General features: G+C 45.0%; 1 protein-coding gene across 1 annotated transcript in view; it reads right to left on the bottom strand.

Annotated features, from left to right (window-relative positions):
- Nucleotides 1–20,726, bottom strand: part of MARCO (macrophage receptor with collagenous structure) — a 36,954-nt gene extending 16,228 nt beyond the window's left edge. Inside the window, exons 1-5 of the mRNA XM_026510128.4 lie at nt 20,525–20,726; nt 7,305–7,406; nt 6,215–6,436; nt 5,029–5,064; nt 215–259 (exon numbers count right to left, since the gene is read on the bottom strand). Of these exons, the coding sequence (XP_026365913.1) occupies nt 215–259; nt 5,029–5,064; nt 6,215–6,436; nt 7,305–7,406; nt 20,525–20,633 (514 nt within the window). The 5' untranslated portion in view covers nt 20,634–20,726. The remainder of the gene's footprint in view (nt 1–214; nt 260–5,028; nt 5,065–6,214; nt 6,437–7,304; nt 7,407–20,524) is intronic.
- Nucleotides 20,727–21,196: the final 470 nt, after the last annotated feature.

A 21,196-nucleotide genomic window follows, 5' to 3' on the forward strand; every position in this document is an offset into this window, starting at 1 on the left:
GAGGACAAAATGCCCAGCACGAGGGGAGGGGCCTCTCTCTGTCTCATCCCCGTCCCCTCCCCCCACTAACAGTGACAACATTTCACTCTTCAGAACAAGAAGAAAAAGACAGCAAGAGAAAGGAAATAAAAGGCCAAGTTTCTTAGGCATAGGGGCATAAAAGAGCTGAGGCCCCTGCCTCCTGCCCCTCTGCCCACACCCGGCCCCTACTCACCTGCCTTTCCCTTGATTCCAGGCGGGCCTTGGAGTCCTGGGGGGCCTGGAAAGGAAAGGGGATTCAGAACGAAGCCTGGACAAGGAGGAGAAAAAGGATTACGGGGCCAGCAGACAGAAGCCACTATCCATGGCTCCGTAGCATGCCTCTGCCCCTTTGTCCCCCTTCTCAACCCGTGGCCTTGATGGACCTGGGATGCCAGGCATGCCCCAGGCCCCTTTGACCTGGAAGACCTGAAGCAGAGGAGCAGAGACACCCAGGAGCCGACCTACAAGGGGGGGCGACAGGGCCCCTTCTCACACCATTATTCAGCGAACTGTCACTGAGCCCAAGAATGAGCCATACTGTGTGGAAGGAAGGAAAGAGAAGACAGAGCTCCTTCCTCAAGAGCTCACGGCCTAACAGGTGACCCGCAGTGGTGCAGGTGCCATGTTCTGAGGGCGGCCACGTCGGATGGACCTGGGTTCCAGGAGCAGCAGCACCCCTTCAGCTGGGTGACCTGGTGCAAGTTACTTCTTTGTTTTGAGCCTCAGTTTCGTCATCAGTAAGATGGGGTCAGTATACCAGCTCCATGGGGCGGTCCCAGCGGCCGGCTCTGGACACATGGCACCCATTTCTGCTGTCACTCACATAGAGTTCTCTCCCTTTCCAAGAGCTGCTTTGCAGACTCAAGACTCACAGCAGCCCCGGACGGCACGACAGGACTCCTTGTCCTGTCCCTGTCCATTTGGGCTGCGATACCAAAACGCCGCAGAGCAGGCGGCTTGTAAACAATAGAGATGCATTTCTCACAGTTCTCGAGGCTGGAAGTCCAAGATTCGGGTGGTCAAGTTCTTCTGGGTTGCAGACCGCTGGCTTCTTGCCGTGTCCTCACTCAATGGAGGGCAGGGGAGGGAGCTCATTGGGGTCTCTTTTATACGGGCACTAATCCCATTCAAGAGGGCCCTGTTCTCGTGGCCAAATCACCTCCCAAAAGCTCCACCTCCTAATACAGTCACCTTGGGGGTTAGGTTCTCAAGATGGGAATATGGGGGAGACACAAACAGACCAGAGCGTGTTCCCACAACACCAAAGAGGAGAATGACTTCCTGAGAGGCATGGCTTTGCCTGAGGTCACACATTTGGAGAGAGGCCGGCAGATTCCAGGTCTCCCAATGGCAAGGCCTTTACCCATGTCAGGGCACCACGATGACAAAGCCCGTGACATGCTTTCTATTTTGGAGTAGAACCCCAGTCCAATTTGTGGAACCCACAATGCCATACCCATCCCATCTACACAAGACTGGGGTCCCGAGGGATGGAAGCAGAACGCGGGACTAGAGTCCCTCTCAGACAAGCCTCAGGAAAGGGCACTGTTGAAAATCAGTTCAGAGGCTGACAGCTGGCCCCCACTGACTGAGGAGGGGACTCAGGCCCCCTCCAGAGTCTGACTCTGCTCCTCCAGCCTCGCCAGAGTTAGCTTGAGCAAGTCAGCATCCCTCTGAGCCCGTTTCCTCATCTGCAGAATGGGGATAATCACAGCAGCCACTTGGGGTTAGTGTGAGGAGTCAACAAAGTGCCTTGCACGTAGCTAAGGGCACCGCCTTCACTTCCCCAACCCAGGCCTGCCTAGTCCCTGCTGCTCCCAGCCTGCCTCCCACCTCCGCTCCTCTCATTCTTGCACTCCAGCACATGGGTCTTCTTTCTTTGCCTTCCTAGGCTCACCAACCCCCCTTCCTACCTCAGGTCCTTTGCACGTGTGGGTGTCTGCCTAGGATCCATATTTCCTGCCACCTTCCACTCACACTCAGGACAAGGCTAAAAGTTCTCTCTGGGAACCTTCTGTGACCCATAAGGTTAGGTCCCCTGATGCTCTCCTTACCTAGGGAGCTGCCCCATCCTCTCCGAGTAAAAGCCAGGGCTGTAACCAAATCATGTTTCCCTGAGGGCAGGGGTTCTGTCTTTTTATGTCTGCATTCCGAGTGCCTGGTGAGGTGTCAGCCTTAAGAGGCTTTCGGTAAATGTTGAGAAGTCCGGGACACATAGGGGAGGGGAAGAGAGGTATGGGTGTGTTCCACATTATCCTTCCCCAAAACTTGACTTAGGTGCAGGCCCTTGCCCCCACCTGCACTGTTCTGGAAGCCTGGGCCAGAGTGCAGTTTCAGGGCAGGCTGTGTTGGGACCAAACCCATTACCTCTGGGCCGTGCACTCAACCGTCCTCTGGGACCCACCTATTGGTCTTCAGGTGCTGGTGCAGGAAAATGTGCCTTTGGGGGGCCCTGACCAGGCAAGGCAGGCCATCGGGGAGGGGAGAGAGACTGCGGCCTCCCCTGGGTAGTCCAGGGTGGTGGGGGAAGCTGGGGAGGTGTCGGGGGTGTTGCTGAGTCCCAGCTGTTAGAATCAGTATCCTGACTCTGGTTTCTGGGCTCCAGGGGAGAGAAAAAGAGGCAGAGACAAAGAGGCAGTCAGAGACAGAGAGAGACTGAGAGAGACACGGAGACGAAGCTGGACAGTATACACACACACACACACACACGCACGCACGCATACAGATCTTTGACTTACAATGGAGCTATATCTCAATAGACAGAACAGAAATTGAAAATATTTTAAATCAAAAAGCACTTAATACACCTAACCTACCACACATTGTGGCTCAGCCTTGCCTACCTTGAAGATGCTCGGAACACCGACATTAGCCTGCAGTTGTGCAAAATGATCTAACGCAAAGCCTATCTTATAATACGGTGCTGACTCTGTCCTGTAACTTACTGACTCCTGTACTAAAAGTGAGAACAGCATGGCTGTCTGTGGACAGTAGTTGTCAGCATATCCGTTATTTGCTCTTGTGAATGCCTGGCTGAGTGGGAGCGGCCCCGCCCAGCATCACGAGAGAGCATCGTCCCCCCCATGTCGCTAGCCTGGGAAAAGATCCAAATTCAAAATTTAAGGGCGCCTGGGTGGCTCAGTCGGTTCAGCGTCTGCCTTTGGCTCAGGTCATGATCCCAGGGTCCTGGGATTGAGTCCGGTGTCGGGCTTCCTGTTCAGCAGGGAGTCTGCTTCTCCCTCTCCCTCTGCCGCTCCCCCTGCTTGTGCTCTCTCTCTGTCAAATAAATAAAATCTTTAAAAAAATAAAAACCTATTCAAAACTTGAAGTACACTCTCTGCTGAATGAGTATCACTTTCACACCATTGTGAAGTTGAAAAACTGTAACTGGAGCCGTTGGAAGTTGGGGACCACATGTACATTCACACAGAGAAAGAGACAGAGAGACAGAGACAGAGGGACCGAAGGGAGGCTGATCCCCACCCGGGGGTGAGCTGGGCACTACGTCTGGTCCTGGAGCACTGGGCCTGGGGCAGGTGCTGGAGCAGACTTCAAACGTCAGCTAGGTGGGTGATGGATGCTAAAGAGGGTACTTGCTGTGAGAAGCCCTGGGTGCTCTCCAGAAACCAATATTGCACTGTGTGTTAACTAAAATTAACAAACAAACAAAAACAACGTCAGACTAAACCCACTGGGTTGAGAAGAGGTGTCAGCCCTGATTGTGTCGGCTACAGCAGTAGAAGCTGTTAGAACAGCCTCTCCTTGGAGGGGAGGAGCCAGCATTCATCAGGCTGGAGCTGCCCAAGCATTGGCTCCTCTACTCTTCCCGACAAAATACCAAGCAAATAACAACAACGACACGATTGAATACTTACTCTGAGCTGGGCACTGGACCACACATGTTTACGTTCATCGGTTTATCCTCACACCAATCCCAGGAGGTCCTGGCATTATCCCCATCTCATAGGGGAAGACAAAGAGCTCAGAAGTGTGAAGTGACTTGTTCAAAGCCACCTGTCTCTGGAGAGAACCAGGGTCTGTCCACAGGAGTGCCAGTGGTGCAAATGGACACTTGTGCCACTGTGCAAGGCCACCTGTAAACTCTCCCCCCCCCTCCCAGCGACATAGTCTGGGCCATTCATGAAAAATTATGAGGCCAAAGAGTTCTGTCCCAAGAATGCTGTGCAGAATTATTTTCAAGATGACATTCCAGCCACTCCGGGGTTAGGGTAGAGTAGGGGTGGAGTGAAGTGTGTGTGCATGTGTGTACACATGTGGAGCCAAAGCTGTGTGTGTTCAGGTAGAAAGAAACAGCAACGAAGGCACAGGTGTTTTCCTCAGAGAACACTTGCTATTGTCGGGCAACTTTTGCACATTGCTTCACTTGCATCTTACAGCAACCCCGGGAGGTGAGTAAAATTATCTCCATTGGTTTTTACACAGTGGAGTGGCTGAGGTTCCAGAAAAGTGATGTCACTGGCCCAAAGTCACACGGCCAGGAAGCAGCAGAGCTAGGATTAGAACTCAGGTCCCAGAGGCTGCCCTTCCCGTTATGTGCTCTAGGAGACATGAGCCGTGCACCCCTGGAAATGATCACAGCCAGATGGGGGGACAAGCTAGGTGTTGGGTAAGAAGCATCTGGAAACAGTGCTTATGGGAGACAGAGGGGGAGTCTCACACTTGCAGCTGGGGTGTCAGGGGGAGAGGGCACCGGAGGGGGATGCACTTGGGCTGACCTTGGAAGGCGGCTTAGACTTGGTGGGGTGGGGTGGATGGGAAGCCATTTCCCACTTCAGGAGAGGAGAGGATAAAGGCCCAGAGGCCGGGAGTCCCAGCATGGTCAGGAACAGAGAGCTGACCCAACGGAAGACCAGTGAGTTTGTGGGGAGCTGTGGGGGCCCATGGACAGTAAGCTGGGGTCGAGGCCCAGAAAGCCACAAGCCCAGGAGCCCATGGCGGAAGTCTGTGGTGAGCGGGCAGCATGGGTCAGAGGGGAAATGAACGTACCTGGAGCGCCTCGTTCCCCTTTGACCCGGAACAGCTCTGCAAGGGGAGGAGAGAGGGTTGTAGCCGGGGCTGATGCACCCAGAGCACCCAGCTGTAAGTCAGGAGCCTGTACCCTCCAGGCTGAGAAGCAAGGCCTTCAGGCAGATGGAGGATTCAAACAACAGGAGCCAAACTTCTGAGCAATTTCCAGGACTGAGTTTTTGGTAAAAGCCAGATGTTTTGTTGCAGCTAGTGGTCTGCATCAGGGAGATGTAGATCCCTGGGGCTGCAGAAGTGTGGAAAGAAGGTTGAGACCCCCAGAGTCTACTCTATATTGTCAGAAGACTTGGGAGCCACACGCTTTCAGGAAGAGCCTCGGGTCAAAGGCAGGCCCCTCGTGCTGATCACAACCAGCTCTGTCGTATCTCAAGGAAGGGAGTGATGGTCCCTGTGTCATCTGAGCCTGGACTCTCCCCATCTGCCACGGTTGTCCCCTGTCCCTGCATCCTGGCTTGGCCTTCACCTGTGCTCACTGGGAAGACCACAGCCTCTGGGGGATTCACCCACCTGGACCCTCTGCCCATTCAGCACATGCTCCCAGGGGCACAGAACCCCTTTAGCCTTAGCTCACCCCTGACATAGAGGCCGGAGCTCCATGCAACAGTGAGATCACACCTAGCAGCTGCTTTTGCCCAAATCAGCCCTTCCTGTTCTGGCACAGCCTGAGAGAATGGTGGGAGTAATGGTAGGACAGCCTCACATGGCCCAGCCTCAGGCCCAAAAAAACCAAGGGGAGGGGAGCCCTGGCATCTCCACCTTGGGCTCCATTTTCTTTTGCCTATCTTCTAAGCTGCCACACATTCCCAGCAGTCCCACCGCCCTGTCCCTCCAAGGTCCCCACGTGGCCCAGACTTCTTGGTGCCTGCCATTACTCTCTCTCTAGACATGGGCCAGTATTCGTCGGCTACATGGCAGTGGTCCTGGGACTTGCCCCAGGCTCTGTGTTTTACCCATCCTCCCAAACATTCTAGATCCATCTTCTGCCTACTCCATATGGTTCTCACCCTTTTCCTTGGGCCCCAGGGTTCTAGAATGTTCTCCTTGCCAGGGAAGGGGATTCAGGTCCAAGGATCCCCTTGCCCATGAACCAGCAGCCCCTCCTTTCCATCCCCTGAGGAGTCCCAGCACAGACAGGAGAGGGCCAAACCTGGGCTCCGAGTGAAGTTGTCCACCTTCCGTAGCAGGTGCTCCTGCCTGGTGCGGACTTGGGTGATCTGGGCGTGCAGGACCTGCAGCCCCAGCATGCCTCCAGGGAGGTGTGGGATGGGCATTGACTGGAGCAAAGAGAAGGACGGGCTATCCTCGGCAGCCAGCGTTACATTGATGACGTGAGTCTCCAACGCCCAGAGCCGCTCCTGCAGATTCAAAACTGGACACCCCACCCCCACCCCACAGCCTTCTTTTAGAGACCTCATTAAAGCCCCAGGCCTTTGAGTTCTTGTGTCATATGCACATAACTTCTGTGGGTCCTGGATACTGAACACACATTTCATGTGCCGTGAGGACCTGGTGTGAGCACAGAGCTCTTTCTATATCCTGCACATGGGCACTCCACACTTAGGCATGACATTACATGTTCATAGAATATTCCTGCATGGCCTAGGAATGTACCCACAACATCATGATCAACCTTCAGCCTTCCTGCATGCTCTGGGCATGAACATACGATGACCAATATGCTGGTGTGATGTAATCACACGTGGCCTGAATAAACGTGTGACCTATGTTTATGACAGCTGGGCACACGATGTTCTTGGGTGACTTCAGTGTCTGCAGATGGAATTGCTTCATGACCTTAGCATTTGGACTGGGAACACTTTGCAAGTAAAATCATGTTAACATGAACAGTCTGATCAATAAAGCCCCTTCCTGCTCAGACGTTGGGGAGTCTTGATGGAAGACCCACACAGCAGAGCCATGTGAAATTATTGCGTTGGTTACTGCTCAGACACACAGAGGCTCGCAGATGTTTTCTCTGTCTCTCTCTCAATCTGTCTCTATGTCTTTCTCTCTCTCTCTCTCTCTATCTCTCACACACACACACACACACACACACACACACACCACACACTCCCCTGTCCACTTCCCCCCACCAACCCCCATCAATGTGGATCCCCGGCTACCCAGGGACTAAGAACTCACTCTCGGCAGGTGGGCAGCGGTGACCCCAGGGCTCTCCACTCAACCTGAGCCCTGTGTCACCCGAGGAGGCACCAGATGGGACCAGACCTCTTTACCTTTCACCACCAGCAACCCAGCACCTGCGGTGAGCAGAATCAGGTAGATGGCCACCAGGACCATGAAGCAGTTCACCCCTCTTCTCTTCTTGGGGTTCGGATCTGAAACACAACCCCGGTGTAAGGCAGCTACTGTGGAAGGCAGAGACCAGGGAGCCCCACCCTGAGTCAGAATCCCCTCTCTGTGTGAGCAGGCGGCTCCCCAGGAGATTGAGGGTAAAGACGCAAAGTCCCACTACCCTCAAATCCTCCCCCTTATCCTCCTCTTCCCACAAGCCAGCAAGTGCCATTGTGGGTCACTCGTCAGTGTGGCTGGGCAAACGCCCATGCCCCCATCATTAGCTGGCAGAGTGCAGTCCTTAGACCAGGTGCACTGGCAAAGCCCCAGCACAGCGCCTGGTGATAGAGGGCTCTCGAGAGTTGTTTATCAAGTGAATTAATGCATGAACATACTTAAGGTTTAAAACTTTGGGAGGAGCAGGATTGTTGCCACTTTATCAACTCTGAGTGAGGTTTGAAGAAGTTGAAATATCTATTAGGTGATGAGACACAGATCTGGAATTCAGATTCGGGCTTCTGCTTTCTTTTTTCTTTAGATTATTTAATTATACAAATAAAATATGCTTCATATAATTTATCAAACCATATAGAAAATTTACAAGGGTTAATAATCTTATAATCGGGGACTTCGGAGGACCTCAATTCCCTGACGTCCTAACCTGCTGACATAAGCTTTGCTGGCATTCTGGGGTGTGGCCTTCCTCCTAGCCTGCTTGCTCATGGAAACTGGTAAGCCCATACACTGCTAGACAGACATGATTTTTTCTTTTGATTTTACAGAAATGATATATTACATATAATACAGCGCATTGCTTTCTGCAATGAATGATTTCCCATGGACATTCCTCTAGGTTTTTTTTTTGTTTGTTGTTTTTTTTTTTTGTTTTGTAGAGAAAGATTTAGCTCTTCTTTTAATAACTGCCTAATATCCCTTAAAGACAAGAGCCACAATTCATGCGGATATTTCCCTGTTGGCAAGCTGTTTCCAGTTGGGGCATTACAAAAGGGGTCACCGTGGTTCCAATACCATTCTTCCCCCCACACCAGCTGTCTCCCCATTTGGGGGGGCATCCAAAGGCAGGGAGGCAGCCCACAGAAGGCCCTGTGTTTCCCACCACTCATACTGACAGAGCACCTACTCTGTGCAAGGCATTGTCTGATATCGTCTCTGATGCTTCTGGCAATCCTGCAAGGTAGGTGTGATCACCCTCTTACATGGGGTTCAGAGAAGTTAGGGCAACACAACAGGCACGTGCCCCTGGGTCCATCTAACCCTAGGGCCTGAGCTTGCCTCATTAACCTACACAGACAATTGCCCTTGGAAAAATGCAGTTGAAATGAGCCCCAAGGGCAGGTGTGAAGGGCAAAGGGATCATAGGTGGGCATCCCAGGGGAGGGAATAGAAACTTATGAACACATTTTTTGCTTTGTGGTAGATGATGGTGGGTTTTCAGTTGACTCTTATCATAGATGAGTATGAACCTTGAGTCTGTTTTCTGTGACCTATGGAACCTTCATTATTCTGCTGATATTGCTTCCAGGCACCTGCAGAACAGAGACCCCTACTTAAGCATCTTCTGATGCCTGGTGGTCTCCAGATGGTTTTGGCAGCAGCAAGAGGAATGATTTCTTGGCTGGGTGGTTTTTTAGTTAGTGGCACTTGGGTATGCTTGGTCTAGCACAGTATCCCTCTAGCACAGTATCTGCACGTCCCAGATGGTGGCCCACACAGCAGCCCGAGTGAACTCTCTCACACACAACCTGGCCAAGTCACTTCCCTGCCTTCAGCCTTTCCATGGCTGTTCACTGTCCTTGGGACAATCAGGAAGACCTGCTGCCTGGTTCTCCTATGGCTGTACCCACACACCACACCCCATGTGGACTCTGACCCACAGGCAGGCTGGACCACTCGTCGTTACACCCTTCTCACTCCAGGCCGTGTATCTTCTCTGAGTATAAACCCTGCCTCCTCCCTCCTGCATGAATAATTCCTCTTCATCCTCTGGGAGCACAGTGGAGCTTCTCCTGCTCCAAGATACGTTCTCTGACTCCCTTGGCTTAGGTGGGACCCTGCTCTGCTTCCCCACATCACTCCGTCTTTCCACCTGATATGGCATCCATCATCCTGAACTATGTCTGTTTATGTCTCAGTTTCCCTCCCCACTCCCCAATATTCTGGAAGCTTCTAGGGCTGCCTTCCAGCACCAACATGGTATCTACCACGCAAGATGAACCAGAAAGATGACGAATGAATGGATGAATAATTGGTTGCTGAGGTCTGGGTCCTGAACATGTGCAGAGTGGAACAGTGCCAGTTCAAAAGTGTTGGAAAAGCATCGGGAATGCAACTTCAGACCTCAAGCAAGCGTACAATCAGGGCGAGGATGGGTAACATACAAGGGAAGCCTCATATTGAAGAGTAGATGGTGGACAATGAATATGACCTTGTAGACAGCACTAAACTTGAGGAAACAATAGGAATAGAAGGATAGTGTGCTTCAGAGGCACAGGTGTCATAGGGGTTGGAGGTGGCAGTGAGGGCCAGCATGGAAAATACAGATATTTTCAAACCAGATGGTAGGAAGGGTGGAAGGCATTTGAGTGAAGATAGTGAGAGGACAAACAAACATGGTCCTATGGATGGGAATAGTTCAAGGGTGTCCACTCAGGCCCAGAATGCTTTTTTTTTTTTAAGATTTTATTTTATTTATTTGACAGAGAGAGAGACAGCCAGCGAGAGAGGCAACACAAGCAGGGGGAGTGGGAGAGGAAGAAGCAGGCTCCCAGCAGAAGAGCCTGACGTGGGGCTCGATCCCAGAACGCTGGGATCACGCCCTGAGCCGAAGGCAGACGCTTAACAACTGAGCCACCCAGGCGCCCCCAGAATGCTCTTTTAAGTCAGAGCTCTCATGTAGCATAGAGGCAAGGTATCTTAGAAACTGGGAATTTTGAATCTGTGGGCATTTATCTAACTCACTTACAAAGCAGAAAATCTGATAAATGCTTTACCCTCGATGCTGATTTCTAAGAGGGTAGAAGAAACTGCAAAGGAACATCTATTCCAAAGTGATTTCACCAACAAGGAAGGGTTGTCTGAGATGAGAGAATGAATGAAGCCTCCAGTAAACTAGAATGAGCATCCCTGGAGTAAACTATGGTGAGTCCAGGTGAAGATTTTAGGAAAGCAGTTTTCAGAAATATGACAGCTCTATTGACTGACTCACAGTGAAAATGTGGCTCCAGAGGGAAATAAAATTTTAATTCCATAAAAGATCTCAATGAAGATAAACAGTCTGTGTATAAACTCTAGGGTCCCCAGGCCTGTCATCTCCCAGCCCCTCACCCAGTGACAGAAGGTGGCTTGGTGTGGGCAGAAGACCCCTCTCCTTGCCCCCGGTACTGGGCTGCTGGCGAGTAGGCCCAGCAAAGTGGTCGCTGCCCTGTTGGCTTGATGTCTCCCACCCCTGACCCAGGATCACTGGGCAGTCTGAAAAGTATCTTCTGTCCCTGCAGACAACATCAGCAGGGAGCAAAGAAGAGTACTAGTAGCATCATGTAAACAAAACAGACCAGAACAGAACAGTCAAGGTTCTGAAAACTAAGTTGTTATTGGAACCACAGCTCACAAAAGTGAGCCAGAATTTATGTGATAAACCTAAACAGTATGATTTAAAATAGAAAATTTTAAACAGGATCTAGAGTGTCCTAACATACTACACAAAATGTCCACAATACAATGGAAAATCACTCATCATACCAAGAACAGAGAAAATTACAACTTGAACGAAAAAAAGACAATCAACAGAACACCTGGGTGGCTCAGTAAGTTAAGTGGCTGGTTCTTGATTTTGGCTCAGGTCATGATCTCAGTGTTCTGGGATTGAACCCCGCATTGGACTCCATGTTCAGCAGGGAGTTTGCTTGAGAATTCTCTTTCCCTCTCCCTCTGCCCCTCCTTGCACTCTCTCAAATAAATAAATAAATAAATCTTAAAAAAAAAAGATCATCAACAGGTGTCAGTATGGAGATGATACAAACATTGGAATTAGTAAGGATTTTAAGGCATGCATAACAAAAATGCTTTAATAAGCAATTACAAATATTTTGAACAAAAAAATTTTTTTCATCTACTGAAAAATAGAGAATATAAAGAAAAACCAAATGGAAATTGTGGGATGTAAAAGCTCCAATTAAAAAAAATCTCACTAGATGGGCTCAATAGGGCAATAGAAGTAATAAGGGAGAGAAACAATGAACTAAAGGATAAAACAATAGAAGGGTAATTTCTATCAATAACAAAACACATAATATTCATATCCTTAAAGTCCCAGAAAGAGTGTGAAGCTGAAAAAAAAATTTAAAGAAATAATGGTGGCTGAAAACTTCTCAACCTTGGTGAAAGTCACAAACCCACAAATTCAAGAACTTGAGCAAGCCCCAAACATGATAAATTCAAGCAATCAATAGCAAGACACATCATGAGTTAAAAATCTGGGGGAAAAAAAACCCTACATAGCAAGAAAATTAAAAATCCAAAGAAAAAGAAAAATATCTTGAAAGCAGCCAAGAGAAAAATAACCCATTACCTATACAGATACCAATTTGAATGACAGCAGATTTCTCATCTGAAATTGGGAGTGACAAGACATTTTTCATGTGCTCAAAGAAACGAATTATCAACAGTATCTAGTGAAAATATTCCTTAAGAATGAATGGGAAGTAAAGAGATTCTCAGATGAAGGAAAACTAAGGGAAGTTATTGCTAGTAGATCTACCTTGGAAGAATGGCTAAAGGGGGGCACCTGGCTGGCTCAGCCAATAGACATGCAAGCCTTGATCTCAGGGTTCAAGCCACAGGTTGGGTGTAGAGATTACTTAAAAATAAAATCTTCAAGAAAAAAAATAGCTAAAGGAATTTCTTCAAACAGAAAGGAAAAAATAATAGCAGAAGGCATGGCACTTCCAAAAGGAAAGAAGAATAAGAAAAAAGAATGGGTAAACCTAGAGATATGTTTAGACCATCCCCTTCATGACTTTTTAAAATCACATTTTTTTAAAGATTTTATGTATTTATTTGAGAGAGAGGGAGAGAGAGAGCACAAACAGGGGGAGGGGCAGAGGGAGAAGCAGACTTCCTGCTAAGCAGGGAGCCCAACATGGGGCTCAATCCTAGGACCCTGAGATCATGACCTGAGCCGAAGGCAGACACTTAACCGACTGAGCCACCTAGGCACCCCTAAAATCACATTTGATGGTTGAAATGAAAAATTATAATTAAGTGATAATTACTGCATGTAGAGGAAATGCTTAAGACAATTGCATTTCAAAAATGGAAAGACTCAAAATACATAAATGGAAATAAGTTTTCAAAACTTGACTCCAAGTGGTAGAATGTTGACGTTGGTAGACTGTGATAAATTATACATGTTTATTGTAATGCCCAGAAAAAAAGTAAGAAAACTATTTCCAATGATGAACTAAAAAACAAACAAACAAAAAACTATAAATAAATCAAAATGGAATTCTAAAACATGTTCAAGTAACCCATAGGAAAGTAATAAAAGAAAAGCTGATAATGGGAAACAAAGGGACAAAGAGAAAATGCACAATAATGGGGCAGATTTAAGCCCAAACACATCAATAATTACTTTAATGTAAATGGTTTAAATATACCAATTAGAAGGCAGATAGTGTGGCAAAAGTAGATTAAAAAGCATGACTCCTCTGTATGCTGGAGTTGCTATCTCCAAGAAATCAACAACAGAGCTTCTATTTTATGAAGCAAAAACTGATGTAACTGAAAGGAGGAATCAATATAGACACAATCATATTGGGGACTTTTTTTTTTTAAGATTTTATTTATTTATTTGACAGAAATAGACACAGCCAGTGAGAGAAGGAACACAAGCAAGGGGAGTGGGAGAGGAAGAAGCAGGCTCCTAGCGGAGGAGCCTGATGTGGGGCTTGGTCCCATAATGCCAGGATCACGCCCTGAGCCAAAGGCAGACGCTTAACCGCTGTGCCACCCAGGCACCCCCATATTGGGGACTTTAACACCCCACTCTCAGAAATTGAGAGACAATCAGCAAAGATATAGAAGAAATGAACAATGCCATAAACCAACAGGATCTAATGAACAATTATAGAACACTCCATGTAACAACAGCAGAATACACATTCTTTCCATTCACATTGGGATATTCACCAAGACAGAGCATAGCATGGGTCATAAAACAAACCCCAACAAAATGGAAATGAAATGAAGTTGCATAGAGTATGTTTTTTGACAATGGAATCAAAATAGAAGTCAATAACACATAGACAACAGGAAAACCTCTCAACACTTGGAAAGTTTTTCAAAAATTAAATAATGCATGGGCTATGAAGTCTTAAATAAAAAATTTTAAAAATAAAACTGATCGAAAGTCAGAATACAACATACCAAATTACTGAATTCATCCAAAGTAGTACTGGAAGGGAAATTTATAGCAGCACTCAAGGCTCACGTTACACATGAGAAATGGTCTGAAGCCAATAAACTAGGTTCCTAGCTCAAAGAACTGGGAGAGAAGAGCAAAATAAACCCTCAGCAACCAGAAAAAAAAAATAAAAAATAATAGAGATCAGAGAAGAAATCGATGAGATTTAAAATAGGAAAACAAAAGAGAAGACTGGTAGAACAAAATGCTGATTCCTTGAATAAAATCAATTAAATTGATAAAGTTCTGGAAATACTGATGAAGAGAAAAAGAGAGAAAGACACAAATCACCAATATCAGGAATGAAACGCATGCCATTACCACAGATCCTGCAGCCCTTACCAAGAAAATAAGAAGATCCTATCACTGACTTCATGCTCACACCTTAGAAGAAATGAACCGATTTCTCCAAAATTACGAACTACCATGTCTTAACCAACATTAAATAGATAACATGAATATCTACATCTATTAAATAAACTTAATTCGTACTTAAAAAATCTCCTGAAAAAGAAATATCCAGGCCCAGATAATTTTAATGGAGTTTTTTATCAAACCTCTAAGAGAATTAACACCAGTTTTACACACTCTCTTATAGATAATGAAGAGTAAAGAACACTTCCTAACTCATTTTAGGTCAGGATTACCTTGAAATGAAAATCAAAGACAGTGCAAAAGAAAACTGAAGATCAGTATCTCTCATGAAATTTGACACAAAAATCGTTAACCAAATATTAGTAAACCATATCAAGCAATGTATAAAAAGAATTTATATACCATGACTAAATGGGTATAATACAAGGCTGGTTCGATACCAGAAATCAATCAATATGATCCACCGTATCAACGAGGCAAAGAAGAAAAATCAAATAACCATATAACTGATGAAGAAAAAGCATTTGACAAAATCAAATTCATAATAAAACTCTCATAATTAAAATTCATAATTCTAACTCTCATAATAAGTAATAAATTCAAAATAAAAACTCTCAGCAAACTAGAAATAAAAGAGAATTGTCCTTAACTTTAAAAAAAGGAGCATTGGGGTGCCTGGGTGGCTCAGTCGGTTAAGCGCCTGACTCTTTATTTCGGCTAGGGTCATGGGATCATGCCCTGTGTGGGGTTCCATGCTCAGCATGGAGTCTGCTTGTCCCTCTCCCTCTGCTCCTTCTCCCACTCTCTCTCTTTCTCTTGAGTAAATAAATGAATAAAATTTTTTTTAAAAAAGGAGCATCTAAGAAATATCTAAAGCTAACGTGATAGATCATGGTGACCCAGAACCATTTCCTCTGAAGATTGGGAACGAGGCAAGGATGTCTGTTCTCACTCTCTTATTCAGTCACATGTTGATACACTACTGGCAAATAAGTGGAAATTGCAATTACAATGTAATGGAATTTACAGTCAATCCGAAGGAAATGAAATATGTAGATATAAAGGTAACAAAATGTATAGAGGATCTGTATGCTGAAAATTGTAAAACCCTAATTAAAAAACAAAACCAAAAAACACAGAGACCTAAATCAATGTGGAGGCACCCTGAGTTCACAGGGCTAAGCAAAGTAAGATGTCGATTCTCCGAAACTGATCTGGAGGTATAACACAGCTCCTTGACAAAATCCCAGCAAGGTTTTTTTGTGGGTATTGATAAGCTCAAATTAAAATTTACTTGGAAAGGTACAAGCCACAAAATGGCTAAAATCATCTTGAAAAAGACGAATAAAATGTGAGGAATAATGACTTGACGTTTAGGCTCACAATAAACCCGCAGTGATCAGGACAGTGTGGGATGGGTGGAGGGATGGACATATGGGTTTACAGAACAGAATAAAGAACACAGAATTGTCCTTACACAAATATAAACAACTGGTTTTTTTTTTTTTGACAAGTTACAAAAGTAATTTAATGGAGGAAGCATAGCCTTTTCAGCAAATGGTGTTGGAGCAACTGGACACCCATAGGCGAAAAACAAAACAAAACAAAAACAAAACAAATCTTGACCTAAGTGAAATTTAGGTCATTAGGTCAAGATTTGTTTATTTATATATATAAATAAATATATATAAATATAAATATATATATTTAATATATAAGTATATATACACATTATATATATATTACATATATACTACATATACACATCACATGTATATTATATATACATTACATATATAATACATATATAATATATATACATATATAATACATATTACATACATATGCAATGTTATATATACAAATATATACATATGTATTACATGTATACATTATATATGTATATATACATATGTATATGTATGTGTATATTACATATATATACATTACATATATTATATACATATATGCAAGTATATGTATATAATACATATGTTACATGAACCATGGACTTAATTGTAAAATGTGAAATTATAAAATTTTTAGAATTAAACTTAAGAGAAAAATATTTATAATTAAACACAAGAGAAAAATTGGGGGACCTATGGCCAGGTGAAGAGTTCTTAGACTTGACATCAAAAGCACAATCCATAAAAGGGAAAATTGCTAGGTAGGGCCTCCACAGGATTACATGATTTTGCTTTGCAAAAGACTGTTAAAAGGATGAAAAGACCTGTTACAGACTGGGAGAGAATATTTGCAAACCACCTATCCAGCAAAGGACTTGTATTTTGAATAGATAAAGTGCTCTCAAAACTAAATAGTCAGAAAGACAAACAATCCCATTAAAACATTGGCAAAAGACATGAAGAGGCATTTCATATACAAATGGGGAAAAAAGCACGTGACAAGATATCCAACATTATTAGCCATTAGGAAAATGCAAATCAAAATTACAATAAGATATCACAATCGTACACTCATCAGAATGGCTAAAATAAAAATAGTAATAATACCAACTGTGGGCAAGAATTCAGAGCAACTGAATCTATTGTATATCGCTGGTGGGAATGTAAATGACACAACCACACTGGAAAAATAGATCAGCTGTTTCTTATAAAACCAAACATACACTTAGAATCCAGCAATTGCACTTTGGGGCATTCATTCCTAGAGAAATGAAAACTTAGGCTTATACAAAAACTTGCACATAAATGATCATAGTGGCTTTATTTGTAATAGCCCCAAACTGGCAACAACCCATACATCTTTCAATGGGTGCGTGCTTAAACAAAGTGTGGTACATTCATATCATGGACTAATACTCACGAAAAATACTCATAAATAAAAAGAACTGTTGATAGAACAACTTGGATGGATCTCAAGGGAACCATGCTATGTGAAAAAAAAGCCAATCTTTAAAAAGTTACATACTTTTTCCATTTAGATAACATTCTTTCCGTAACAAAATTATAGAAATGGGGGACTGATTGGGGGTTGTTGGGGGGCAGTGATAGCTGGTGGGGGAGTGAGGGGCCTGTGTGGCTATAAAGGCAGCACGAGAGAGTTGTGTGGTGAAGGAACAGTTTGATATTTTGATATTGGTGATGGTTACACAAATATATGCATATGGTAAAATTGTAGAGTACTGTATTCACGCACACAAATGAGTGCCTATAAAACTAATGAAATCGAAATAAGCTCTGTAAGCTGTAGCAATATCAGTTTCCTGGTTGTGATAGTGTCCTATAGCTATGCAAGATGTTCTCACTGGGAGAAACTAGGTGGGGCTCACAGACACTTCCCTAGACATTTTTTTGCAAGTTTCTGTGAATCTGTAATTATTTCATAATAAAAGGCTGGAAAAAAAAAATCCGGGGTAAAGCCGGACGTCTAAAAGGTGCTGAGAAATAGTGACATGACAAAAAACAAAGTCAGAACAAGGACCTGAAGTGACAGTGAGCACGTCAACAAGGGTGACCTTGAATAGATTCCAGGGTTAAGGTCTATTAGGAGAATGCTTGAAATTATCTTTCGAGCAGGAAGAGGAGACAGCTAGACCCACAGCTGGGAGCCAGGGCTTAATGTTAAATCAAAACAAACAACATCTTCTCTATCTGTACTTTTGGGGGTTCTCTCTGCCAAGAAGAATGTTCTTTGGACCGAAATTGGTGGGAAGACATATCAAGAAGCGAGATGTGAAGCCTGAAATAGTTGAGAGGTCCAGATAGATTACATCCCACAGACCTGCAAGAGCTTCCTGATGTGCTAACAGATCTCCTTCTGGAGAAACCAGAAACATCGGGAGAGAGACAGGAAGGCTCAAGACAGAAAAATGTTCATAATTTTCAAAAAGATGGACAGGAGTACATGCCAGAAGGATATTGTCATCGGGGACAAATGGAGAGTCTCTTGTTTGAGCCCAAATGCTCCGCCTGAGGGGGAAGATGGAGCTGATACTAGTCCATGAGGAAAGACATGGAGTTTTGTTGGACATTCAGGGCAGCAAGAGCACCGGTCTGTTGAGACTCTTCAGAAAATAATCTTCAACAGACTTAAGAGAAAGAAGGGAGGAAGGAGGGAGGGGGAAAGGAAGATGCTTGAAGCCATTTAGTGCTGAAGCAAGTAGCTTCATTTCAGTAAGCCGTGAGGGGGTCACTATGTTACAGAGCCTCACAGTGATTACTGTCCCTATGGCATTCATCTAGAAACTTCCATATGTTCCAAGATCTTTGTATGAGAAGACAGGAGGTTGTGAATGTGTTTAGAGAAATGTTCCTTCCAGGGCACCTGGGTGGTTCAGTCAGTTGAGCATCTGCCTTTGGCTCAGGTCGTGACCTCAGGGTCCTGGGATCCAGCCAAGACCCACGTCAGGCTCCCTGCTCAGCGGGGAGTCTACTTCTCCCTCCCTCCATCCCCCACCCCGCTTGTGCTCTCTCTGTCTCTCTCAAATAAAATAAAATCTGAAAGAAAGAAAAGAAAGAAAGAAAGAAAGAAAGAAAGAAAGAAAGAAAGAAGAAAAAAAAAAGAAAGAAAGAAAGAAAGAAGAAAGAAAGAAAGAAAGAAAGAAAGAAAGAAAGAAAAATATTCCTTCTAACCGAGCTGTTTTGTTTTTTTAGTTAGATTTTTAATTAATAGTATCCATAACTGAAGTCAGAAATCTGGAATTTCCCCCTTAAGGCTGGCCTCCCCCTCACTTGCCTTGTCCCCACCGTTATAGTCCTACTGACTTGAATTCTAATATCTGTCCAGAACATTCTCTCTTTTCCTTCCTTATAACCACCGCCTCTTATTGTCTCTTACTGCCATGCTTCTGTCTATCCCCAGAGTTACTCTTTCTAGCTTGTTCCACATCTATGATAGCGAGTAATCTCAAATGCAAACCAATGTCTCTTAGCCCAACATCAGACTTTCAAAGCTCCCCATTGTCTTCAGGACAAAGTCTAAATTAATTGGCCCTAGTCTCAATCCCCACTGAACTTTCCCCACTCAATGTTGGCCCCACCGCATGCAACTTTTTGTATTTTTCTAAATACTCCCTATGAATATATCATAAACCCACGGTCTTCTATTCCTGCCCCAGCCAGCATCTTATTTCATGAATTCCCTTTATCCTTTACACTTTAGAAGAGGTCTCACCTCTGACCTCCAGGTCAGACCAGGTTAGATCTGTCCATAGATCTGTCCTAGGATTGTATAAAAATCATCTGTTTACAGGTGGCCTGATCCCTACTAACCTCCTGCCACCACTGACATGACTGAAGACTCCCCGTTAATTCTTGTGTGTCCTCTCGGTGCCAAGGGCTGTGCCTAGTAGGTGCTGAATATGTTTGATTCCCTGACTTTGCTTGCACATTTTCAGTATCTTAAAAAGTTATATATCCAGAATGCTACATTCCCCAAAGTTCTGAATAACCAACAACTAGTAAAGTCATTTGCACCCATGCATTCTCTGTTACCGCACTGTGAATTCCTAAAGACAGAACACTCAACTGTGCATCTTTGTACCCCCCTTCAATTCCAGCCAGTGACCAAATACTGGGTGAGAGGGACAGGTCAGGCTGGGGGACAGAGCTGCAATTGCTCTGAACATACGACTTCCAGGAAAGACTGGAGTGGGAATGACTCATCAACTTGGAAGGCAATTCCTAGAGGATATTCTAGCATGGGAAATCAGAGATCCCCTGTGGCAAACACTCACTGGTGACTTTAAATTCTAGAAGATTTAAAAAATGCATCACCTGTATAAGGATGAGGGAGAAAAATAAAGATGACAGAGTTCCCTGAATTTTTAAAACCTGCACTGAATCTAAGACAAACTAATTATGAAGCTATGAACATATCCTAGCCGGCACGAAATGGAGAAAGCACTCCCCGATCAACACATCAGTTATAACGGAAGTCACCTTAAAGAATTTTGAAGGAATTACATTAAATAAATATGTAGCCCTTGGCTCTCATTTTTGCAGAACTTTTTCATCCCTCTTGTGTTGCTTTGCCATTTTGTCACAACCCCCATGTGTCAAAATAAGACCCTAATAAAAAAGAAGGGATGTACAGTACGTATTAGCAAGGGCAAATATTTTAATACACTCTATTGTGAAGCTGAAAAAAACCCCAACTATATGCTACAGATACAACATCTATTACTAACATCCCATGAATCCCAGACTGAAGCATTCCAGAAAGGTATTAGTGAGCGTCTATGGCACAAACCTAGGCTTCCTATCGCCTTGTCTATTCTTATGTTGCCAACCGAAAAAGTACATCACCAAGCAAAGTCATTACTGGGAAGCGGTACTTTACCATTGATTTCAAAGACCTCCATTGCAGGGAACATGGTTTGGTTGATGGCTGTTCCTTCTCCAGTGCTAGCCAAGAACTCTTCCTCCTTGAGAATTTCCTTATTTTCCATTGTGAAGCTTTATAGATGGCCAAAAGTCCTGGAGCCAGCAGAAATGCTGTCCTCAAGAGGAACCACTTGGGGAAAGATTGTTCTTATTTAACTACTGCAGCTAGCTGTAGACCACACAGCACTTCCCTTTGGCTCTGACTTCTGAATTTGCAAAATGTTTCCTGACATGATCAGAAATGGGCATGTCGCAAATACAGGCCATTCACATGTGGAGCTCCTATTCGGCACCGCTGCTTGTTAAGGGGAGTGGGGTTTGAGGTGGCTTTGGAGCAAAAGTCCCTGGTCCTTGGAACCACCCCTCACTCCCAGGCCCCTGAGAGCAGGGAGTTGGGTGACCCCAGGGAGGGTGTTTCTCTCCCTGCCCTCTGCCCATCCCAGGGCCGCTCTCATCCCAGTCCCAGGGCACTATCCCAGGACCTTTGCAGTTCACACTGAAATCTCCCTCCTTTGACCTACTTTGGCCTTAGGGTTCATCTTTTCTCCTGAAAGTGTGGACCTTGGACAGCAGCACCTGCATCACCGGAGATCTTGTTAGAAATGCAGAGTCTCGGGTCCCATCCCAC

This window comes from Ursus arctos, unplaced genomic scaffold (assembly GCF_023065955.2).
Source record: "Ursus arctos isolate Adak ecotype North America unplaced genomic scaffold, UrsArc2.0 scaffold_1, whole genome shotgun sequence".
Lineage (NCBI taxonomy): Eukaryota > Metazoa > Chordata > Mammalia > Carnivora > Ursidae > Ursus > Ursus arctos.